Source organism: Dipodomys merriami, unplaced genomic scaffold (assembly GCF_024711535.1).
Source record: "Dipodomys merriami isolate MVZ:Mamm:240054 unplaced genomic scaffold, mDipMer1.0.p SCAF_17, whole genome shotgun sequence".
Taxonomy (NCBI): Eukaryota; Metazoa; Chordata; class Mammalia; order Rodentia; family Heteromyidae; genus Dipodomys; species Dipodomys merriami.
In genome coordinates this window covers 10,457,368-10,478,790 of record NW_027203048.1, presented here as the reverse complement: position 1 = coordinate 10,478,790, position 21,423 = coordinate 10,457,368, and the positions used below count along the sequence as shown (strand labels likewise).

The window sequence follows — 21,423 nt, the reverse complement described above, 5'->3', positions numbered from 1 at the left end:
TTTTTGTTTTTATCATTTTGTTTGGAGGTACTGGGTTTAAACTCAAGGCCTTGCATTTGATGTTTGAACCACATTCTTAGCCATTTTAGCACATATTCATTATTTTTCAAATAGGGTCTTACTTTTTGTCCAGGTCGTCTAATATTAGACTATGCTGCTCCTGTTTATGGGTCATATAAAACTGAGGTGAATACTCACCACACATTATTTTTTGTTGCCCAAGATGGGGTCTCAGGAACTTTTTGCCAGGACTGACCTAGAAGTATGATCCTCCCACTCTCTTCTTCCCCAGTAGCTAGTATTTCAGGCATGAGCTTCCACTCCCAGCTAATCTACACATTTCTTTTTAAGACTACTGCCACCATCAAGATTCCATCATTTCTCACTTGCTTTACTGTAATGATCATTCTAAAGATGTGATTCAGGTGTAGAGAGGTTGCACAGCAAGCACAAGGCCCTGAGTTCAAATTCAGGAATCTAGTTCCCCCCACCCCCACCCCCTGGGCTATACATAATCTGTTGCTTGAGCACCTCTAGAACTTCGTCTCATTTCCACTCTCAGTGTTGTCTACATTCCAACCACAGTGACCTTACAGACCCTTGAACATGAATAGCTTCCTCCTGTCTTTGCACTTGATTAGTTTCTTTTTACATCAAAGTCCCTAAATCTTCCCACAGAATTATTCTCATCTCTCATGACTCAACTTAAAGGCCATCTCCTCAGAGAGAGCTTTCTGAATTAGTTCTCAATTGGCCCCTTACTAGGTAAGTTTTCCTTCATTTTCTTTCCTCAGTGAATTAAAATCGGGATTTTTGCTAACCGAATTATGGTATGTTTCCTGAGGGCAGAGTATACAACTATTTAAATGAAGTTTTATTAATTTTTAAAATATCTGGTTAAGCAAGACAATTTTAAAGAAGTAGAACAAGATGGATGGGGAGGAGAGGAATTTACCCTCCTAGCTCTCATTTTAATTGTTACTACAGTATGGAAATGACAAGGACTTGAGACTGACAAACCAAAACAGAAAGCCTAAAAACAGGTCCTTATATGATAGAAATATGACATGACATAGTTCACCTTTCAGATGCATGGCCAAAGGATGGCCTTCTCGATAAATTATGCTGGATCCATTAATCATAAATATAAGGAAATTATGTTATCTCACCCTATAGAAAAAAAAATATCTTTTTTTTTGGGGGGGGCGGTCGTGGGGCCTGAACTCTGGGCCTGGGCACTGTCCCTCAGCTCTTCAGCTCAAGGCTAGTGCTCTACCACTTGAGCCACAGTGCCACTTCCAGCTTTTTTCTTTTTGCTTATGTGGTGCTGAGGAATCAAACCCAGGGCCTCAGGCATGCAAGGCAAGCACTCTACCACTGAGCTACCTTCCCAGCCCAGAAAAAAAAAAAATTTCTAATTAAAGATCAAAAAAGGAACAGTCAGAACTTTAAAATACTTCAAAAAACATGTAACTTTTAGGAAGAACAGGATTTCTTCAAACTCTGCCCACCTTTCTCTCTCCCTTCCATTTTTCCCTCACTCACTCACTTACTGTCACACTACATACACACATACACACACACACACACACATACACACACACACACACACACACACACACACACACACACACAGACATACAGACATACACCTAGTAAGGCAATTACTGATTAGTTCAATTTAATTGAAATTAGAACTAGATATTACTAGTAACAAAATGAGAATACAGACCACAGACTGTATTGTTGGTCATGGGGCTTGAACTCAGGGCCTACTCACTATCCCTGAGCTCTTTTTGCTCAAGGCTATTGCTCTATCACTTAGAGCCATAACACTACTACCAGTTTTCTGGTTGTTAGCTGGAGATAAGAGTCTCGTGGGCAACTTGCAAGGCTGGCTTTAAACCACAATCCTCAGTTCTCAGCTACCTGAGTAGGTAGAATGACAGGTGAGAGCACCAACATCCAGCTCAGATACTTTTATTCATGCAATTGCCAAAAGATTAAAATCAAAAATACATAAAGAATACTTTAAAATCCATATAAATATACAAGCAATTCACTTAAAAGATAAACAAAAATATGTCCAAAGGAAGACATCTACATTGCCAATAAGCATATGAAGATTCCTTATCACACTAACAGTCAGAGAAATATTAAAAAAAATAATGAGATAGCATTTCTCTCATCAGCTTGGCAAAAATTGGAATCTGACAATTTCAAGTATTGGTAAAACTACAGATTAATAGGAAGGCTCATTCATTTCTAATGGAAGGCAACTATACAATTTGACCACATCTTATTTTAAAAAAGATGTATATGGTCCAAGAGTAAATAACTCTATTCCAAGGAATATATCCTTGAGGGAGAGCTTTCAAACTTTTTGGATCATCACATACATTTTTCTCATCATGACCCAGTACACACAAACTTGTTTAGCTGAAATGAAAATTCGTGAAGCAGAGCTTATTCTTACTGTGTGTGACACAGTCTGAGAGTTGCCATCTAGTTCTTACTCACTTTTTGAATGTTGGGGTGACTCACTCTATTGATTTTCCAATTGATTTTACAATCATTAATGAGTGAACATATCTAGTTCTAGAAACTTTGCTCCAAAAACTATTATCATAAGTATCTGCCTGTGTGTGTATATGAGAGAATATTGACTGTGACATCCTGTCAAGAAAAAATTTTAAAGGATTAAAAATCAGGGTATAATCTGGACACCAAGGCTCATATCTACAATACTAGCTACTCAGGAGGCTGAGATCTGAAAATCACAATTCAAAGCCAGTCGGTGCAGGAAAGTGCGTAAGCATCTAATCTCCAATTAACTACCAGAAAATCAGAAGTGATGCTGTGGCTCAAAATGGTATGGCACTAGCCTTGAGTGCAAAAGCTCAGGGACAGTGCCCAGGCCCTGAGTTCAAGCTCCATGACCAAAAACAACAACAAAAAATGTATATTCACAGAATGGAATATGGTATAATAGTGCAAATCAAAGTACTATAGTCATAAGTATTAACACAAGTCCTATTAAATTAAAATTAAGCAAGCTTCAAGTGGTCTTATGTGTCCATAATCCTAGCACTAGGAGGCTGAGACCAGAAGATTTGTCAGTTCAAGGCTAGCCTGGGCTACAAAGTGTGATCCTATCTCAAAACAAACAAGCAAGTTTCAGATGATTATATACAGTGGAATGTCACATATATAAACTTTTAAAATGCATAAAATAATAGATATCACTTAGAGATATATTTATGGATAATGAATACATAGACAGCTACAGGGACACATGCGAATGTGATCCAGGAAGAAAGTACTATAGAAAAGCCTGGTGACTATCTATATACCTAAGTTTTAAAATTGTCCATCTTCAAAATTAAACTGCCACCTTGCAGGACAGCAGCTTCCTTTCAGATACTTGCTAATTTAAAAAAAAAAAAAAAAGTTCAGCTGGCTAGAGAAACTAATGCAGCCTCAGAGCAATCTTCCAAAGCTTCTAACATTTTAAACTGTTCTATTTAGTAATCAAGTACTTACGTTAAGTATCTATTTTTAACAAAGTAATGAAATTCAGAACATGGACAAAAATGCAACAGGTAGTTGTGGGTGGATGAGATGTGACAGCAGATGCCCCAACTACAGTCATGTGCCAGTAAGGTTGAGTCACTGCAGTATGCTGAAGAAAGATATTAAGGCTCAGCTGCCACAGGTTGCAACAAACACTGTTTGCTTTCCTCTCTGTTAATACTTGTGAAGCATCATTCCAGAATGTTCAACAGATATTTAAGACATTTTCAAGATTACAAAAATCACTAAAAATGACAAAAATATGCCATCCTACAAACAACCCATAGATGGAATCAAATAAAACACAGAGCAGAGATTTAATAAACATTTGATACTCAATAGAACAATTCCCTGAAACTAATAACCTGGCCCCTTCAGACCTCAGTATATATGTTACCTAAAAGAATTAACCCAATACTATATGTAATACAGTTATATAACTACAACTCATTGTCACCGAAGTTTTTTAGAATTATGTGTAACAGAATTTAAGCAATATATTACCAGATCAATAAATACCTTCCAACCCACCAGAACAAACCATTCAATAACAAACCAAAAAACAAACCAGCAACTCCTCTACAAAAATGTCTAACCCCATTCACTTGCTAACCCTACTTAGTACATTATATGTAAAAGGTATCATTGTAGACCTTAAGGCTTCATACAAATAGACAAGAAATCTGTCCTCAAGATGCTGAGTGCTTAGCAATATAGTTTAGAAATATGCACAGTCTTAAATAAGGTGAAAAGATCTAGGTGCTAGAACAGAAAAGAAGGATGAATTGCTATTTCAAAAACAAAATTTCTTTGATAAGGTTTTTGCCTACCTATCTGCCCTATGAGCCAGATGTATGTATCAGGCAATATCTCTTGAAAGATAAGTGTCTACACATAATAATACTGAGTTTTATGGCCTCTAAAACTCAGTCTCCTCGTTTGAGAATTTATATTGATATGGTGCCCAGTGTGTAAGGAATTCTTAGTAAAAATACCTTCTGAGTATTATGCAGTAAACAAGAATTAGAAAAGTAGATCCCAACTCTCATAATCCTGAGTGCTATAGAGCTAAAGGAAAGAGAAATGTCACAAGTGCTGCACCAAAAAGGAGCCATTCTTTTCCTTAATTCTGATACTGAAGAATACTAATAGAAAGACTAAAAGAAAAAAATGTTAGTAAGCTTCTAAAGAATTTTCACATATATTTCATACAACCATACTCCATACATCGATAGCTAAATGACTTGACAAAGGTACCAAAGCATACAACAGACAACCTCTTCCGCAGTGTTAAGAAAACGGGATACCCACATGCAGACTGAAACGAGTACCTATCTGTTACTATTACAGGAAAGCACAGTAGATATATATCACTCTATTGGCACAGAGATAAAGATGATAGCACACACTTATCCCAGCAATTGAGGAGGTAGGAAGATGGTAAGTTCAAAGCCAGCCTATATAACATAGTAAGACTATCTAAAATAAAAAAAGATACTGACACAAGTTGTAATTTTCTGGATTATGTTTCACAAGCACAGGAACAAAAGGGAAACATAATCAACAACTGGGATTATATCACACTAAGGAGCTTCTATACAGCAAAAGAAACAATCAACTGAGTGAACAGATGACCTACAGAGCAGAAGAAAATATTTAGCAACATCTTATCTGACATAAGATTAATATCTAGAATATATAAAGAATTCTTTTGAAAAACATAGCAACAACAACAAAAAGCAATCCAATTTAAAGTAGGCAAATATAGACAAATGAAGAGGAGAAGAGGGGAAGAATGCAGACAAAAATTCAATATATAGCCTACAAAATAAAGAGTGAGTGAAGAGGTGGGTAGGGGAGAACATGGGTAAGAATGTTGAAAGGGATGACATTGATCAAGACATTGCATTCATAAGCTGCTCTGTTAAATGGCAGCTCCTTTGTACAAATACTCAAAGATTAAAAAAAAGAACAAATAATCTAACTAGACAGTTCTCAAAAGAAAAACTATAAATGTCCAGTTTAAATGCTCATGTTATTAATGATCAGGGAAATGCAAGTCAAAACTATAATGAGATTCTATATCACCCTAATTTAAAAAAAACTCAGGAGCTGGGAAGGTGGCTCAGTGGTAGAGCACTTGCCTGGCATGCCTGACGCCCTGGGTTCGATTCCTCAGCACCACATAAGAAAAAAGAAAAAAGCCGGAAGTGATGCTGTGGCTCAAGTGGTAGAGTGCTAGCCTTGAGCTGAAGAGCTGAGGGACAGTGCCCAGGCCCAGAGTTCAGGCCCCACAACCAGACCCCCCCCCAAAAAAAAAAAAAAACTCAAATGGATCATGGTTTGGGAATAACATGGTCAGAAAAGTCCTCAAGATCCTATCTGAAAAATAACCATTAAAAATCAGAGCTGGAGATATGGTTTAAGTGGCTCAAGAACAGCAGCTTACTTGTGAAGTTTATTTATAACTTTGGGGGGAGGGGAGAAGTTGGGGAGGAAAGGGATAGTAGGGAAAAAATAAAGGAAGGAGTAACAATGCTTGATAGGAAATGGACTCATTACCTTGCGCATGTAACTGTAATCCCTCAATACAGCATCTTTACAATAAAAATATATATTAAGAAAAAAATCAAAAATTAAAAAAAGAACACATACATTTTCCAACTAGCATTATTTGAAGAAGGGGATCTGTAACTTACATGATAGACCACAACACTTTAGTGAAAAAGCTTAGGGACTAAACCCAAGCTCTAAGCTAAAGCCCCGGTATGAGAACAAAAACATAGAAATAAAAAATAAAGGAACTGAGAATGAATTAAAAATCTAGCAGTTCAAACTCTAAAAAAAAAAAAAGAAGAAGAAACAGAAGAACAGCAGCCTAGCAAACTCAATGCCCAGCATTTAACCTCAGTACCAGGAGGGAAAAAAATGAACAGAGGTTGTGTCTCAAATGGTAAAGCAAAGTTCTCAGATCAATCTCCAGCAAAAATAATAATAATGAATATCACGAGTGTTAGAGAAGATATAGAGAAAAAAGAATCAGTATGGAGGCTCATCAAAATACTAAAACCATACTAAAAACCATATGATCAACTATCTAAAGGAAATTTGGAATATATATTAAAGAAAATTAAGTCATCATATTAAAAAGATAGTTGCAGATCTACATTTATTGTGACATTAATCACAATATCCACACTATGTAATCAGCCTAAGTGTCTATCAATTGATGAATGGATAAAAACATTGTATATGATGGAATATTAATCATCCATAAAGAAGAACTAAATCTAGTCACTCTCAGGAAAATGAATACAATTGGATGACATTGTGTTTAACAAAATAAACACAGAAAGACAAGTATCATCTGTTTTCTAACATGTGGGGGGAAAAACACACAAAAAAGACAATCAGAAAGTAGAGCAGTGATTACTAGGGAAAAGAAGGGTGCCAGAGGGAGGAAGGGAGCAAGGACAGAAGAGAATACATATGATTGATGTACACTGCATGGATGTATGGAGCACAGTAAATCCCAATAATAGATACATATATTCAGTATGTGTTAATAAAATGGCTATTTAAATAATGTTCTTTATTAGCAAGACTTTTCAAATTATTTCTACAGAGCAACTTTGTAGGTACAGGCATTTTTATTTCTTCTTAAAATCTAAAGAAATTGAATATCCTAAGTATTTGGTATAGTTTGGATAATGAATGTCCCCTGAAAGTCCATACATTGAAGGTTTGGGGCTAGGATGGATCTACTGGGAAACACTGATGACCTGTAGAAGGTAGGGCCTTATGGAAGGTCCTAGGTCACTGAGGAAATGTCCCTGAAGAAGATGGAGGGACCCTCACTCCACGTCCTTCCTCTTTTAGTTCCCTAGCCAAGAAGTGAGCAGTTTGCTTTATCATGCTTTCCCACTAATGCCAACCATGCCTATCAAAGACCTAAAAGTAATGGGTCTACCTCATCATGAACTGAAACCTCTGAAACCGTAAGTCCAAATAAGTCTTTTATCTCTATGGGTTATTTCAGGTATTTCATTATAGTGGCAGAAAGCTGACTAACAATATTAAGTCATTAAATGCCCCTTTACACGTTTGAGGCAATGTTAAATCCAGACAGGATAAGGGCCAGTGCAGTCATTTTAAATATTTCATCAGATCTACTATTTACACTATTACTTATACTAAACTACATATTCAGATTTCCAAAAGGAAATCTGTAGAAAGGAAGCAACATGACTTTATGTTGGTAAATCCAAATGCTCTTAGTATACTGACACAAGTAAGAAATCCAGATTATATCCTCTGATATAAAGCAGTCACAGTCCACTAGCTACCAGCAGCCTATAAGGTCTTCAGCATGCTCTCTTTCCCAGCTCTCTCTCTTTTCTAGCTCTCTCTCTCTTTCCCAGCTATCTCTTTCCCAGCTCTCTCTTTTGCCAGCTGCATGGAGTGCCAACTTTGCCTGGTCCCAGCAGGTCTACTAAATAAACCTACCCCTTACCTTAAAAAAAAAAAAGTCTTCGGCATTCTGAAATGAATGTTTTGACAAGCTAAAGAGTAAAACCTTGTCTCAAAAATCCCATCTTTTCAGGCCAGCAAACATCCTTAGTTCATAAGTTGCTTTTTTTAATGACAGTTTATTGAGATATAATTCACATGCAATAACCTTTGCCTTAAAGCCCAAAATTAGGTCATTTCTAGTATATTCACAATTGTACAACCATCATCCTTACCAAACTTTGGAACATTTCCATCTACCCATTACTAGCAAGTTCTTCTCATTCCCCTAGTCATTGGCAACCACGAATTTATTTTTTTGTCTCCATGGACTGGCCTTACTCTGGACATTCCAGAACTACATAACGTGATGTTTTATGGAATGGTATGGTATATTTTCAAAGTTCATCCATGCCTGAGTGGAAAAATTACCACTTGACTTTGTCCAAGCTAAAAATTGCAATAAGGGCAATCAGAAAATACCCTCTTTAAGGCTGGGAAGGTGGCTCAGTGATAGAGTGCTTGCCTTGTATACATGAGGCCCTGGGTTTGATTCCTCAGCACCACATAAGCAGAAAAACCTGGAAGTGGCGCTGTGGCTCAAAGTGGTAGAGTGCTAGCCTTGAGCTGAAGAGCTGAGGGACAGCACCCAGACCCCATGACCCAGAAAGAAAGAAAGAAAAAGAAAAAGAAAGAAAGAAAGAAAGAAAGAAAGAAAGAAAGAAAGAAAGAAAGAAAGAAAGAAAGAAAGAAAGAAAGAAAGAAAAAGAAAGAAAGAAAGAAAGAAAGAAAGAAAGAAAGAAAGAAAGAAAGGAAGGAAGGAAGGAAGGAAGGAAGGAAGGAAGGAAGGAAGGAAGGAAGGAAGGAAGGAAGGAAGGAAAGAAAATACCCTCTTGAACTCTGATACCAATAACCTCAGTCAGGAAACAATGTTCATCTAAAGGTCTTTGTAATTTAGGAAGCCTTTGTCATTATCAAATTTGTTTAAAGCAATTGGGGAAATCCAGATTGAATTAATACTAGGCACAATCTCCAATACACAGTCTCCAATTCCTCTTATTTCCTATCACCATTTATAAGCTGAGGAGCCTGTCTAAACAAATGGCCTGTTGCTCAACTAAACAGCATAAATTCTTATCCAGTAAAATAATTAGACTGTCAATTTCCAATACCTGACTATTCTAAGGATGATAGTACTTATATCATCTAACATGTAAATATATATTCAAGGTGGCAAAAGGTCAACTTTTTCCTGTCTACTCCACCAGAGTTCTTTCTCTCACATTTTTTCAACAAAAAAAGCAATGAATGTCTAATACTAGCAAAATGACTAACAAAGAGTAAATGCTCAATAAGCATTTAATTAATGAAATTAACAATGTCAGATCTCAAAATATAAGCATCCTTCTGTTCCAAAATAGTATCTTAGTTTTCTCTATCTTACTACTAAAGAACACTGAGTTTATATCTTTTATCCAAATCTTCAGCTTAAACTAAAACAACATAGAAGACTAAAGGCAAGAAAGCTTAACAAAAACAACTAAAAGAGAATTGAGAATTCAACATTTTTAATATAAAAAAAATGATAGGGATGTGCCAAAAGTCACAGGCAGTAGGAAGAGCACCCAATTTTTAAAAAAAGACCAAATTATGATAGTATGGCTTCTCTTTGACTTACTAAGGGGCTACACATCCCTACAAACCCATCAAAAATTGGAAATAACGTAAGTTGAAAAATGTGCTGAATACACCTAACCCATGGAACACCACAGCTATGAAATACACCATAAAGCTCAGAGTAGATTCATAACATCTGTAATCCCATCTTCTAAGCAGGCTAGGAAGGAGAATCACATGAAAAGTCATTTGAATATCATGTACTCCCTAATCTGATATATGGATCTATAGTACTCTTGGATGATAAAGGGATTGTATTTCTCACTCCAACAAAAGGAAAACATTAGACAAATCCATCTGGAGGGACATTTTACAAAATACCTAGTGAATGATCTTAAAAAGTATGAAGCCTGCCAGATTTTGGTGGCTCACACCTATAATCCTAGCTATTCAGGAAGCTCAGATCTGAGGATTATGGCTCAAATCCAGGACAGAGAGGAAAGTCCATGAGACTCTTATGTTCAATTAACCAACAAAGAGTCAGAAGTAGACCTGTAGCTCAAGTGGTAGAGCGCTTTTCTTGAGCACAAAAGTCAAAGACAGCACCCAGACCGTGAGTTCAAGCCCCAAGATTGAGACCAAAAAAAAAAAAAGTCAAGATCATTAAAAACAAAAACTAATAAAAAGTCACCATTTAAAGGACTAAGGAGCCTTAATAACTGAAGGTAACGGGCATTTTGCATTCAATACTGAGCCAAAAATGAACATGAAAAGGGAAATCGGCAAAATTCAAGTTAAGACATATTACACTAAAATAGTATCAATTTCCTATCATTTTTCTCTCACTTCTGTAAATCTAATTTTATTTCAAAATAAAATGTGGGTTTTTTTCTTTAATGCAACACATCCAGGTGTGAGACCTTGTTATTTGAACACCATTGTGAGGAATGACTCATTTAGGCTAGCTATTATAATTTTCCTATTAAGAGATTATCAAATGATGTCAGATGCAGAACCTCAAAACCTAATTCTTAATGTGCACACTGAATTGCAATAAATAAGAAAGCAAGCCAATACATGAAAAACATTTTTGCTAAAATCCACATGGCACACTATTCACAAAGAGATAAGCCAGGAAAAAAAAATAAAAGACATACACATTCTGGCCATAAAGCAATGGCCTGAAATACAAAAACAGGAAACATAAAATGTCAAACAAAACCAATTGAATCAAAGACCAGGCTCAGAGGCAGTGTGCTAATCTAGGACATGTAAGGCCCTAAGTTCAATTCCCAACAATGCCATAAATAAATATTTAAAAAAATTTTAAAACAAACTGAACCAGCAGGTGATGAGATTGTGCCTTGAAGAATTCTTCAGCGGTTAATTTTCATGAGTCTGGAAAAAAGGTTTTTTGTTAGATAAGGTTGAACTAGTTCAGGTACATACCCAGATTTCAAGTCTGTTATCCTCAAACAATTTGTGGCATCCAGTCCCACTTTTCCATTGCGGACAACGCTAGAGATGAACGGTGACAGCATTGGAGAAATCCGGTTCAAGGCAACTTCTGGGGACATTTTGACTTGACTTATAAACCACCACTGAGTAGAGAAGGAAAAAATGGTGATCATTTTATAATGAATTAAACCGGGCTGGCTTTGAACCTCAATCCTCAGATCTCAGCCTCCTGAGTAGCTAGGATTACAGGCATGGTCCACTGGCATCTGGCATCTTTCCCAGTGATCTTCCAGGAGAATCCATTTCCCTACTGCTAGGCACACAGTACCTCTGAATAGACCACTGTTTTTCAGGAATGGAAGTAACCCTTGAAGGGCCAGTCCCTTCTCCTTTCCAAAGATGAATGCCATACTCTACTCAAAGCCATTCTACTCTAACTTACAATCAGCTCTTCTACTATGGTTGAGATGGAGAAGTCTTTGCCAACAATACTTTCCCCCTAACACATAAAACACAAACACCTTTCAGTTAGGAATTCTTTCATCTTCATCCCAAGAAGGAGTAAGAATTTGATTGCTAATAATATACAAAAACAAATCTAATCTGCTTGCATTGTTACTTACTAAAAAATATTTACTGCTGATACAACTCCCTTAACAACAGTCCCTCCACAGTGTGTTTTAATTATCTGCTGTGAACATAACCTGTTCAAGGATTATATCTTGAATCCCTAGTGCTCAGCAAAAGGACCTGGTATGCACTAAGCATCCAACAGCATTTTAATAAATAATAAATCAACAAATTTAAGTAATAAATTTAAGTAAAATATTGTTAAATATTTTAAGCTAAAGAAATATTTAGGGATGGAAAGAATACAATATACCCTCAAAAAATGGTAGACTAAATGTAGCAAATCTGAGGAATAGATGTAATAAAAACACATAATAATTACGAAACATAGAGTAGCGATGAAGCTCAAGTGGTAGAGTGCCAGCTCTGAGTGGAAAAGCCAAACAAGAGCATGAGGCACCGAGTTCTAGTCCCAGTAATGGTACAAAAACCAATAAAGGTGAGGTGCTAGCAACATATGTCTATAATCCTGTAAGCCTAAGTACTCAAAAGGCTGAGATTTGAGGATCCAGTCTAGGCAGAAAACTCTATGAGACTCCTGTAACCAATTAACTAGCAAAAAGAAAAAGAAAATGGAAAAGGAGGGCGGGTAGGTGGGCAGGCAGCCAGGCAGGCTGGAAGTAGGGATTCAACTCAAGGGAAAGAGGGTTAACCTTGATTTTTAAAAAAGCCAAGTGAGATAGGGCTGGGAAGGTGGCTCAGTGGTAGAGCACTTGCCTTGCATGTATGAGGCCCTGGGTTCGATTCCTCAGCACCACATAAGAAAAAAGCCAAAAGTGGCGTTGTGGCTCAAGTGGTAGAGTGCTATTCTTGAGCTGAAGATCTGAGGGATAGCGCCCAGGCCCAGAGTTCAGGCCCCACGACCAGACCCCCCCCCAAAAAAGCCAAGTGAGAACAAGAGGTCCTGAGTGCAAGCAGCACACACACACACATATATGCATATATACATATATACATAGAGAAAGATACACTTATTCAAATAGTAAGAAACAGAGTATTATGAATTTTCCAGTCATTCCTTCTAATGCATTAAGTCCTTACATTTAAAATACAAATGCAAAATGCAAATGCAAAACCACAAGTCTTATTTAAATTATTTGGAAACTCGTGGTACTGCAGGAAGAAGTACATTCCTCACAATAGATTTCCAAATGAAAGACAATTCAAATGATCACTTCTCAATCTGAAAGGACAATCCCATATTTTAGGGGGAAAAAAACTAATTTCTAGCCAGTACAAATAATGCATTCTGTAGCTCTAATTTTCACAGGTTTTACCACACAAGATTTTCAAGGACCTTCTAAAACCAGTACTTGTTTTTATCTTCAGATTTAATAAAGGGAAAGACTTCATGATCTTTCAAAAAATAACATTGCAGCCCTAGTGATGATGCCCAGAAGTCCCTTTGAAGTGGTATAAGCTTTATGCCATGTACTTCAGTTCCCAAATCATTCTTTCTGCAAATATAAAAGAAGCTTCTCTCCTGACCCCTTACCAGATGCCCTCCTCCCACCATTCCAATATAGCATCATGGGATAACAATAAACACCTCAGACACTATACTACCAACCACAAAAAACAGTGTACACTTTTATTACATTTTATCACTGATAAAGAGTCTCTATGCATATCATTACAATTGTTCTTCACAATCTAGATAGTAACATGGGTGCTTTATTCTTTTGCAAATGATATGGTTAACTGTTTTATTTTTGAACAGTATACTAATCCATATTATCATGCTTGAATTTTTTTATTTTGCAACATTTCTACTTTTGTTTATCTATATCACTGCAAAATCCATAAACCACTCATCGGGGGAAGGGAAAGCAAAAAAAAAATCTCACATTAAAAATTATCGTTTCCGTACTATTATTTTATCTCTCATTTCTTAAAAAGAAAGAGAAGAAAAGAAAAAGGAAAACAGAACAAAAACATAATTAGTATTATCTCCTCACTGTCAGCACCATTCTTGCCCACCGTTTCATAAGGTCATTTGTCCCCAACAACTCCTGGTGAATACTGTTCACATTTCACAGACCAATTCATGAATAAGACCTAATTCAATGCCACAAATGAAGCAGACAGAGAATCACAATTCAAATCTAGCTCTCTCAAAGTCTACTATTCATATCTTCCTCTGTAAACATATTAATAATCATTGGGCCACAGGACCAAAGAATCTTTGGTGATTAAAGAGTCACAAAGGAGAAAACATTAAGTCAAGGATATATGAAGACAGTCATAGATTGAAATGAATGCTTGCTTTACAACTAGAAACAAACTAGACTACTGCTAACCTACAGCTGAAGCTGTCCTGATTCACTAGTCAAATGCTGTAGAGAACAAACCTGCTCAGGATATCAAACCACACTAATGGTGACAACAACCCATTCAACTCAGCAACTGTCATGACTTGAGGTTGATACCGCAGGCAATCAATTTGAATATTTCTAGAAAAATACAATAATATTTTTTGACAGTGCAAGAGTTCATGCAGCACTAAAAATCTGTTTCACTAGTGAGGAGGCATGAGCTCTCTAAGAAAGAGATAAAAGTATACTAATTCCAAAACCAAATAACCAAAAATAATGGTCCTCTGATGCTGTGAGCAGAGCGATGAACTGGAGTCAATCCCCCAGTAACTTAAAGACATGGTAGCATTACAAGAGATCTCAGAGAGGCAGAAATTTTTCTGGGCCAGTCTCCTCTCTCAAAATGACAGTTCAATAGATCTCAAAGAGACAACCATTTTTCATGGGCAGTCTCCTCTCTTAAATGCTAGTTCTGCAATTTGGGTTTCCTCCATTTTGACGCCACTTCTGAAGGAAACTGCTAAAATACAATGCTTTACTTAGATTAAAATAAGGTCACTTAAGGTCTTCTGGTCCGCTGCCTGGGGAATACAAAGACGTACACTAGCACCGTCCCGGCTCTGGCAATTAGGATAGGATGACAAACACGGAAACATGTGCCCAGTTGACGTCATGGGACGGAAGGGGGGGGCCTCCTGCAGCATCACGCCGACGTCATACCGCGCACGAGGGAAGTTACGCGGGGGAAGCGATTTCTCCAAGGAGTGCCATCCGGAAAAACAGATCGATTAGGACCCAAAGAATGACCCCCCCTCCCCCGCGCTAGGGAACGTCCAGAAGGGACACTCGCCCTTCTCCCAAATTGTATGACAGCCCCCCCCCGCCCCGGCGCCTCATCAATAGAAAGGAGGGGGTTAGTCCGGGGTCTTAGTCAAGGAGCCAAGTGGGGAGCTGGGGCCGGATATGAAGAGAACCTCTCGTTTTGTGGGCTCGTTCTTGAGGAGATGAACGTGAGGGGAGTGACCGGAGCATCCTGTGGAACGGGGGCCTCCTCTTGAGGAAGAGGAGGCGAGCCCACTGGCCATAGTTAAACCACGGTTCTCGGCGTCACCTGTGCGACTAAAGGTCTGACCTCCCCACACCAGCCCCAGTCCAGGTACCTGGAACTTAAGTCCGATCGGTAACCGGCGACTACGTGGGGTACAGGTTACCCGAGCGCGCCCCCGACCGACGCGCCGACCGGCACGCGCACCGCAGACAGACTACGTGTGCGCTCCCTGACGTCCCGCTCCGCCCCCTCCACGGCCTGGAGACCAGCGGCGTGCGCGCTCCCGCGCCGAGCCAAGCCGGCTGGTGCGTAAGGCGTCCCCGCGGCGCCTGAAAATTCCCGCTCAGCCCTCACCTGGGCGGGCGGCAGGAAGCAACGGCTCCCGCCATGTCTGCAGGGCTTTGTACCGTGAAGGCGTGCGGCGGACAATTCCCAGAAGAATAGGGGAGCGCCAGTGGGCGGAGTTCTTTCGGGCATTGGGGTGGGCGACCCGTAGAGGAGGGTGAAAGGCCCGCGTCGTGAGCGAGAGTTGAAGCCGCGTCTGTGGCGACGGGGTCAGGCGTAGGGCAAGGGGCAAAGGGCAACGTCCAGGTTGGCGGGTATCACCGGTTCGCAATGGCGGCGTCCGGGGACCCCACCAGACCGTGGCAGGAGGAGGTGGCGGTGGTGGTGGTGGGCTCGTGCATGACGGACCTGGTCAGGTTAGTTGGGGCCGGGGCGCGGCGGCGGGGGCGGGGCCGGGCGGCCGGGCTCGGGGCGGCCGGACTCGGGCCAGGGTCTTTGGGGACGGACTGCGTCGCGCTCCGGGAGTGAGCTTCACCGGGTGACCCAGGTGACCTGCCTTCCGGGAGCGGAAAAGGCAGAATTCGAGTGTGTTAAGGTAAATAAGCCTCAGGTGAGAGACGGGCGCTGGGCATGAAAGCCTGATTTTCCCAGCAGAGCGTCCCGAGACCGTCGCTGAGCCTCCCTCGTGACTGGCCAGGAGCCTTCGGTCCCAGGCGTCATCATTCCAGGTCCCAGAATGCGCCTTTACCTCACAGGCTTGTTTTGAAGGTTAAATGAAGTGTGGTGTTATCAAACCTAACACTATCCAAATTAGGTGTTATTCCCCTAAGTTTATATGAAATGGTGAGTGGAGCAGGGTTCAAGAAGAAACCTATCGGACATGGATCTGTGGCTCAAAGTGGAGGAGCTGTAGCCTTGAGCACAAAAGCTGAGATACAGCGCCCAGGCCCTGAGTTCAAGACCGAAGACCGACAAAAAAAAAAAAAAAAAAACCTTGTGTTTTCCTTGTGCCAGACACTGTGGCTCACGCCTGTATCCTAGCTACTCAGGAGGCTGAGATCTGAGGAACACGGTTCAAAGCCAGCCCGGACAGGAAAGTCTCTGAGGCTCTTGTCACCTACTAACCACCAGAAAACTGGAAGTGTTTTTGTGGTTCAAAGTGGCAGAGCACTAGCCTTGAGCAGAAAAGCTCAGGGACAGCGCCCAGGCCCAAAGTTCAAGCCCCATGGCCAACAAAAATAAGAAACCTATCGCCCTATTATTGTCGTTTCCTGCCGTATTTTGCATTTGCAACCTATTTTTCAATATTCTCATAATTTTTGGTTATACTCTTTGTAACCCATTTGAATCCAGATAAAAAATTTGATTGGTCATGGCCCCTTTCATCTTTAAAGCCAGCAATAGTTGGACAGGTCTTTCTCAGGTGATATCAACTTGGTTATCACTTTTCTATCATTGTAAAAAACTCTTGTGCTTACATCGGGCCCAACCAGATTAAGTCTTTATAGTAGCCTGTAAGCAACACAAATTCCTCCTTGCTATGTACAGTATATTCAAAGGTTCCAGGAATTCAAATGTGAATATCTTCTGGATGGAAACATTCTACCCACAACAGTAAATAAGGGATGACAATTAAGAATTTATCTTTTTCAGGTCTTCATTACTCTTCCCTATTCCTAAATTTAACCAGCTTAGACACACCATGCTTACTTTAGAAATCTACTTCAAGAAGTCCTTTTGGATAACATCCAAGTCCAGCTTTCTTTATATATTACATTAATATATGCCAGACACTGCTAATTCAATCAATGAGCTTTTTTTTCATTTCTAATTTTAGTCCTCTATGAATACTAAGTTCTATTTAGTAATAATTTTTAAGAATCATTAGCACAATCCATATGGCAAACAACTTTTAATCCTTGTCATTATTATTAGCCTCATGTGTGTGTGTGGGGGGGGGGGGACTGAGGCTTGAATTCAGGGCCTACACATTGTCCCTTAGCTTTTTCTGCTCAAGGCTGGTATTATACCACTTGAGCCTTACCTCCATATCTGGCTTTTTGGTGGTTAATTGGAAATAAAAGTCTCATCGACTTTACTGCCCAAGCAAACTTCTATGATTTTCAGGTCTTAGCCTCCTGAGAAGCTAGAATTATAAGCAGGAGCCACCAGTGCCTAGCTTTGTTTTCTTCTTGATCACTCATCTCTAAAGTTTCATGTTATAAAGAGAAACCAAGCTTATCTTTCTGGAAAATAAAGTTATTCCAAAGATATATCCATGTAAACCCAAAAACTTATGAACATTTTTGGATATTAGGTTTATAGGCCTTGATTAATCATACTTTCATTAATCTTTTTTTTCTCTTCCCCCCCCACTTTCATTAATCTTTATTCTTTATGTTGTATCACTCAGTTATTTGTTCCACTAAGTCTTATTGAATTTACCATGATCCAGATTCTTTCTACATAGAAAGGATACATTTTTTTAAAAAAAATTCTTTGCTTCATGGGGCTTAACATAGTAAAGAAATAAACAGTATCAATAAAAAATATTAAAGTGCATGATACATTTTTTTAAATGCTACAGGAAAAAAATGTAATGAAAAGCCTGGCATTAGTGGTTTATGCCTGTAATCTTAGCTATCACAGCCAGACAGGAAAGTCTTATGAGACTCGTAATTCAGTTAACCACCAGAAAACTAGAAGTGGTGCTATGGCTCAAAGTGACAAAGAACTAGCCTTGAGCAGAAAAGCTTAGGGACAGCACTGGACCCTGAGTTCAAGCCCCACGACCAACAAAAAGAAAAAAAAAGTCATGAAAAGAGAATAAGAGTACTAAGTTTAGATCCTTAGAGTCCAAGGAGTCTTACTGAGAAAGTGACCTGGAATAAATACCTAAAGGAGGAAAGAAAGCAAGTCATACATAAGCCTGAAGGAAGAGTACTCCAGACATGAGGTAACAGCATATGAAACAACCCTCTTATGTGAAAAACAAGGAGTTTAGTATGGTGAAGCAAAGAAAATGATGGGTGTCAGGAATCTGATTAAAGGACTTTGGATCACTCTGGATGAGATGAAAAACCATTGGAGCATTTTTGCTGAGGAGTGGCGTAATCTATATAGGATCACTGTGGGGCTATGTGAGGACAGAATGAAAGAAGGCAGGTACAGAAGCAAGAAGACAATTTCAGAATGGATCCCAATAATAATAGACAAGAAATGATGGTAGCTTGGAATCAAAGTGGAAAGAAACAAGCATCTTTCTATATTTTGAAAATAATGTTGACACTGCATTTGCTGAGGAATGAGAAATAAGGCAAAAATTACTCCTCAGTTATCCATGACCTAGAAAAGGAAGTTAACCTTTGCTGAGATGAAGACTGTAGGGAAGAAAATTGGAGAGAGGGCTATATCTGGAGCTAAAGGCAGTCATGGGAAGGCTGAAGTACCTATTAAGCATCCAATTGAAGTCAAGAAAGAATGTACTTGAGTATGTTTAGAGGAGAGGACAGCGTGGAGATACAAATCTAGGAGTCATCAGTGTATATAGCTTAAACCATGAGACAGGATGAGATCTTTGAGACCTGGATTCTTAGGGCACTTCAGCTCCCTTTTGATCTCTCTGTTTCTCATTCTCCTTATTTATGAGATGATATATTAACTTTGCCTTGGGGCTGTTATAATAACAAATTGGTGATATGCTAAGCATCCAAGAAATAGAATTTGCCATTACTACTATATCATTTTTCCAACAAATGTTTATTGATGCTTGGTGTTTACAGACACAACCTTAGGCGTAGTGATACAAAAGTGATTGTGACATATGATGTGAGAGAAACTTGCATAAATTATTAGAGACCAGAGGTAGGGCACCTAGCTTACCCTGGTTGAATTTTAAAGAATGTGAATGGTTTAATTAAGCTAAGCTAAGAAGTAAGGGAAAGAACATAGGCTTAGGGAAGAGAATTGAAATACAACAAGATTTTGAGACTGAAAATTATTACTAGATTGGAGTAGAAACCAACACTCTTCCTCCAGTACCATCATCAAAGTTCCAGAGGCAAGAAGTAGAAGGAATGAGCGAACTATAGGTCTTTTTAAATATGAGATCCATTTGTTCAAATACTATTTTATAATGCTACTTATTTATCTAATATATACTGAGTTTTCACTATTATGATCAAAATTGAGAAAAAACTGCTAAAGCACTACAGGGCAGTTTAAAGATTCTAGCATTAGAATCAAAAGGTCTGTATTAAATTCAAATTTAATCCCCAAACAGCTATGTCATTTTGATAAAAAACCATTACTTTTCTGCATTCTTTCTTCCTAAAACAAAGATGGGATAATATCTTCCCTAATCTCTCTTACAAATATATTATTGTGAAGCTCAGATATAATCAGTTTTTGATTATTCACAATCATGAGAAGTATGAACACCAAAAACCAAAAATAGTAGAAAAATAAAAATTTAATAATTGATTCTAGAGTACATTTTTTATGTGATTTATCCTTCTAATTATATTTTGTTTAGGATAAAATTAAAATCCATTTTTATTTCTTCAAACTATACCAGCAGATGGCAGGAAGATGCAGCCCAGATAATTACAATGTGACAGAAGTCATTTTGGAATTTAAAATTTACTGTAATTAATTGGCAAAATAGAAAACATTGGTTCTGTAGTCATTTTTCACTATCTTTTTTATATTTTTGGCACATACTAATTGTAAAAAGTACTGGATTTCATAATGACATTTCAGTACATGCATATATTATACTTTGATCGTACTTGTCCCTTCTATTGTCCTTTCTTATGTCCCTTCCCTCTTTGCCCTATCCATATCCCTAAAAGTCACACTTACTTTATATGACTCTTGACATGACTCACTTATTTCACCTAACATCATGATTTCCAGTTCCATCCATTTTCCTGTGTATGACATAACTGCATTCTTATGGCTGAGTAAGACTCCACTGTGTATATACACATTTTCTTTACTCATTGATCCATTGACAGAGATCAGGCTGATTTGAATAGTGCAGCAATAAACACGGACGTGCAGGCATCTCTATTGTAAGGTGAGATAGATACCTAGAAGTATCATTGTCATGTTTATTATAAATTCATACATTTTTCTTTTCAATCAAGTCATTAGGAACTTTGAAAATGTTTTTGTCTTGCCAATTCTCTCTGCTTATACTTTTCTGCATCCTGACTTTTCACTCTAGTATCCTCATGCATACCTTTTACCAGTCTGTAATGGTCTAATCACTTTATAACCACTAGATACACATCTCTCCAGCCCCTAATGTCTTACAGGCTCATTCCAAAATTAGCTCATTTTCCACCTCCCTAATCATGTTTCTGTTCTTCCACAACTACAATTAGCTGGCAGTAAGGAGACATGTATGTATGTATGTATGTATGTATGTATGTATGTATGTATGTATGTATGTATGTATGTATGTGTGTATGAATGTATGGTGTGCATGTAGATAATAGATCTCCAAAAAAGATTTTTTGACATTAGGTGGTATTTTTATTTTTAAATGTCTTTTTTAATATTTTTAACTATACCTCAGCAAAATGAGAGGAATATGTCCCTTCTTGTCCCCATCATTCTAACTGGCATTTCTGAACTGATGAGAACTTCCATCACACTACTTCTCCAGCTTGGAAATTTAATAACTGGTTTATTTCTCTCCCTTAGACATAATTACATGCAGCTTTTTATTACATACATAGGTATCTGTTGTCCCAGCTTCTTGTAAACCTCTTTTAGGGTATAATAACACTCAAAAATACTTCTGAACTTTTAGTAGTAACTACTTGCAGACTTACCATCCCACCATAATCAACTATAAAACAATTGTTTCAGATACCAGATAACAGGCAGCACCATAGTATTATCCTGAAAAGAAAGGAAACAAGAAAAGATGAGTTCTGGAATATATTCTTAGGTCTAGCATAAAGAAGAGGTAACTTA

General features: G+C 38.3%; 2 protein-coding genes across 3 annotated transcripts in view; one reads left to right on the top strand and one right to left on the bottom strand.

The window, feature by feature from the left end:
* Positions 1-15,630, bottom strand: part of Babam2 (BRISC and BRCA1 A complex member 2) — a 389,222-nt gene extending 373,592 nt beyond the window's left edge. Inside the window, exons 1-2 of one of the 2 annotated variants that reach the window (XM_070025282.1) lie at positions 15,505-15,630; positions 11,149-11,300 (exon numbers count right to left, since the gene is read on the bottom strand). In XM_070025282.1, coding sequence (XP_069881383.1) covers positions 11,149-11,300; positions 15,505-15,627 — 275 coding nt within the window. In that variant the 5' untranslated portion in view covers positions 15,628-15,630. Of the gene's footprint in view, positions 1-11,148; positions 11,301-15,262; positions 15,380-15,504 lie in introns of those variants that run through there. The other variant, XM_070025283.1, reaches the window with a different exon arrangement.
* A 15-nt stretch (positions 15,631-15,645) lies between these two features.
* Positions 15,646-21,423, top strand: part of Rbks (ribokinase) — a 66,429-nt gene continuing 60,651 nt past the window's right edge. The window contains exon 1 of the mRNA XM_070025284.1: positions 15,646-15,851. Within this exon, the coding sequence (XP_069881385.1) occupies positions 15,766-15,851 (86 nt within the window). The 5' untranslated portion in view covers positions 15,646-15,765. The remainder of the gene's footprint in view (positions 15,852-21,423) is intronic.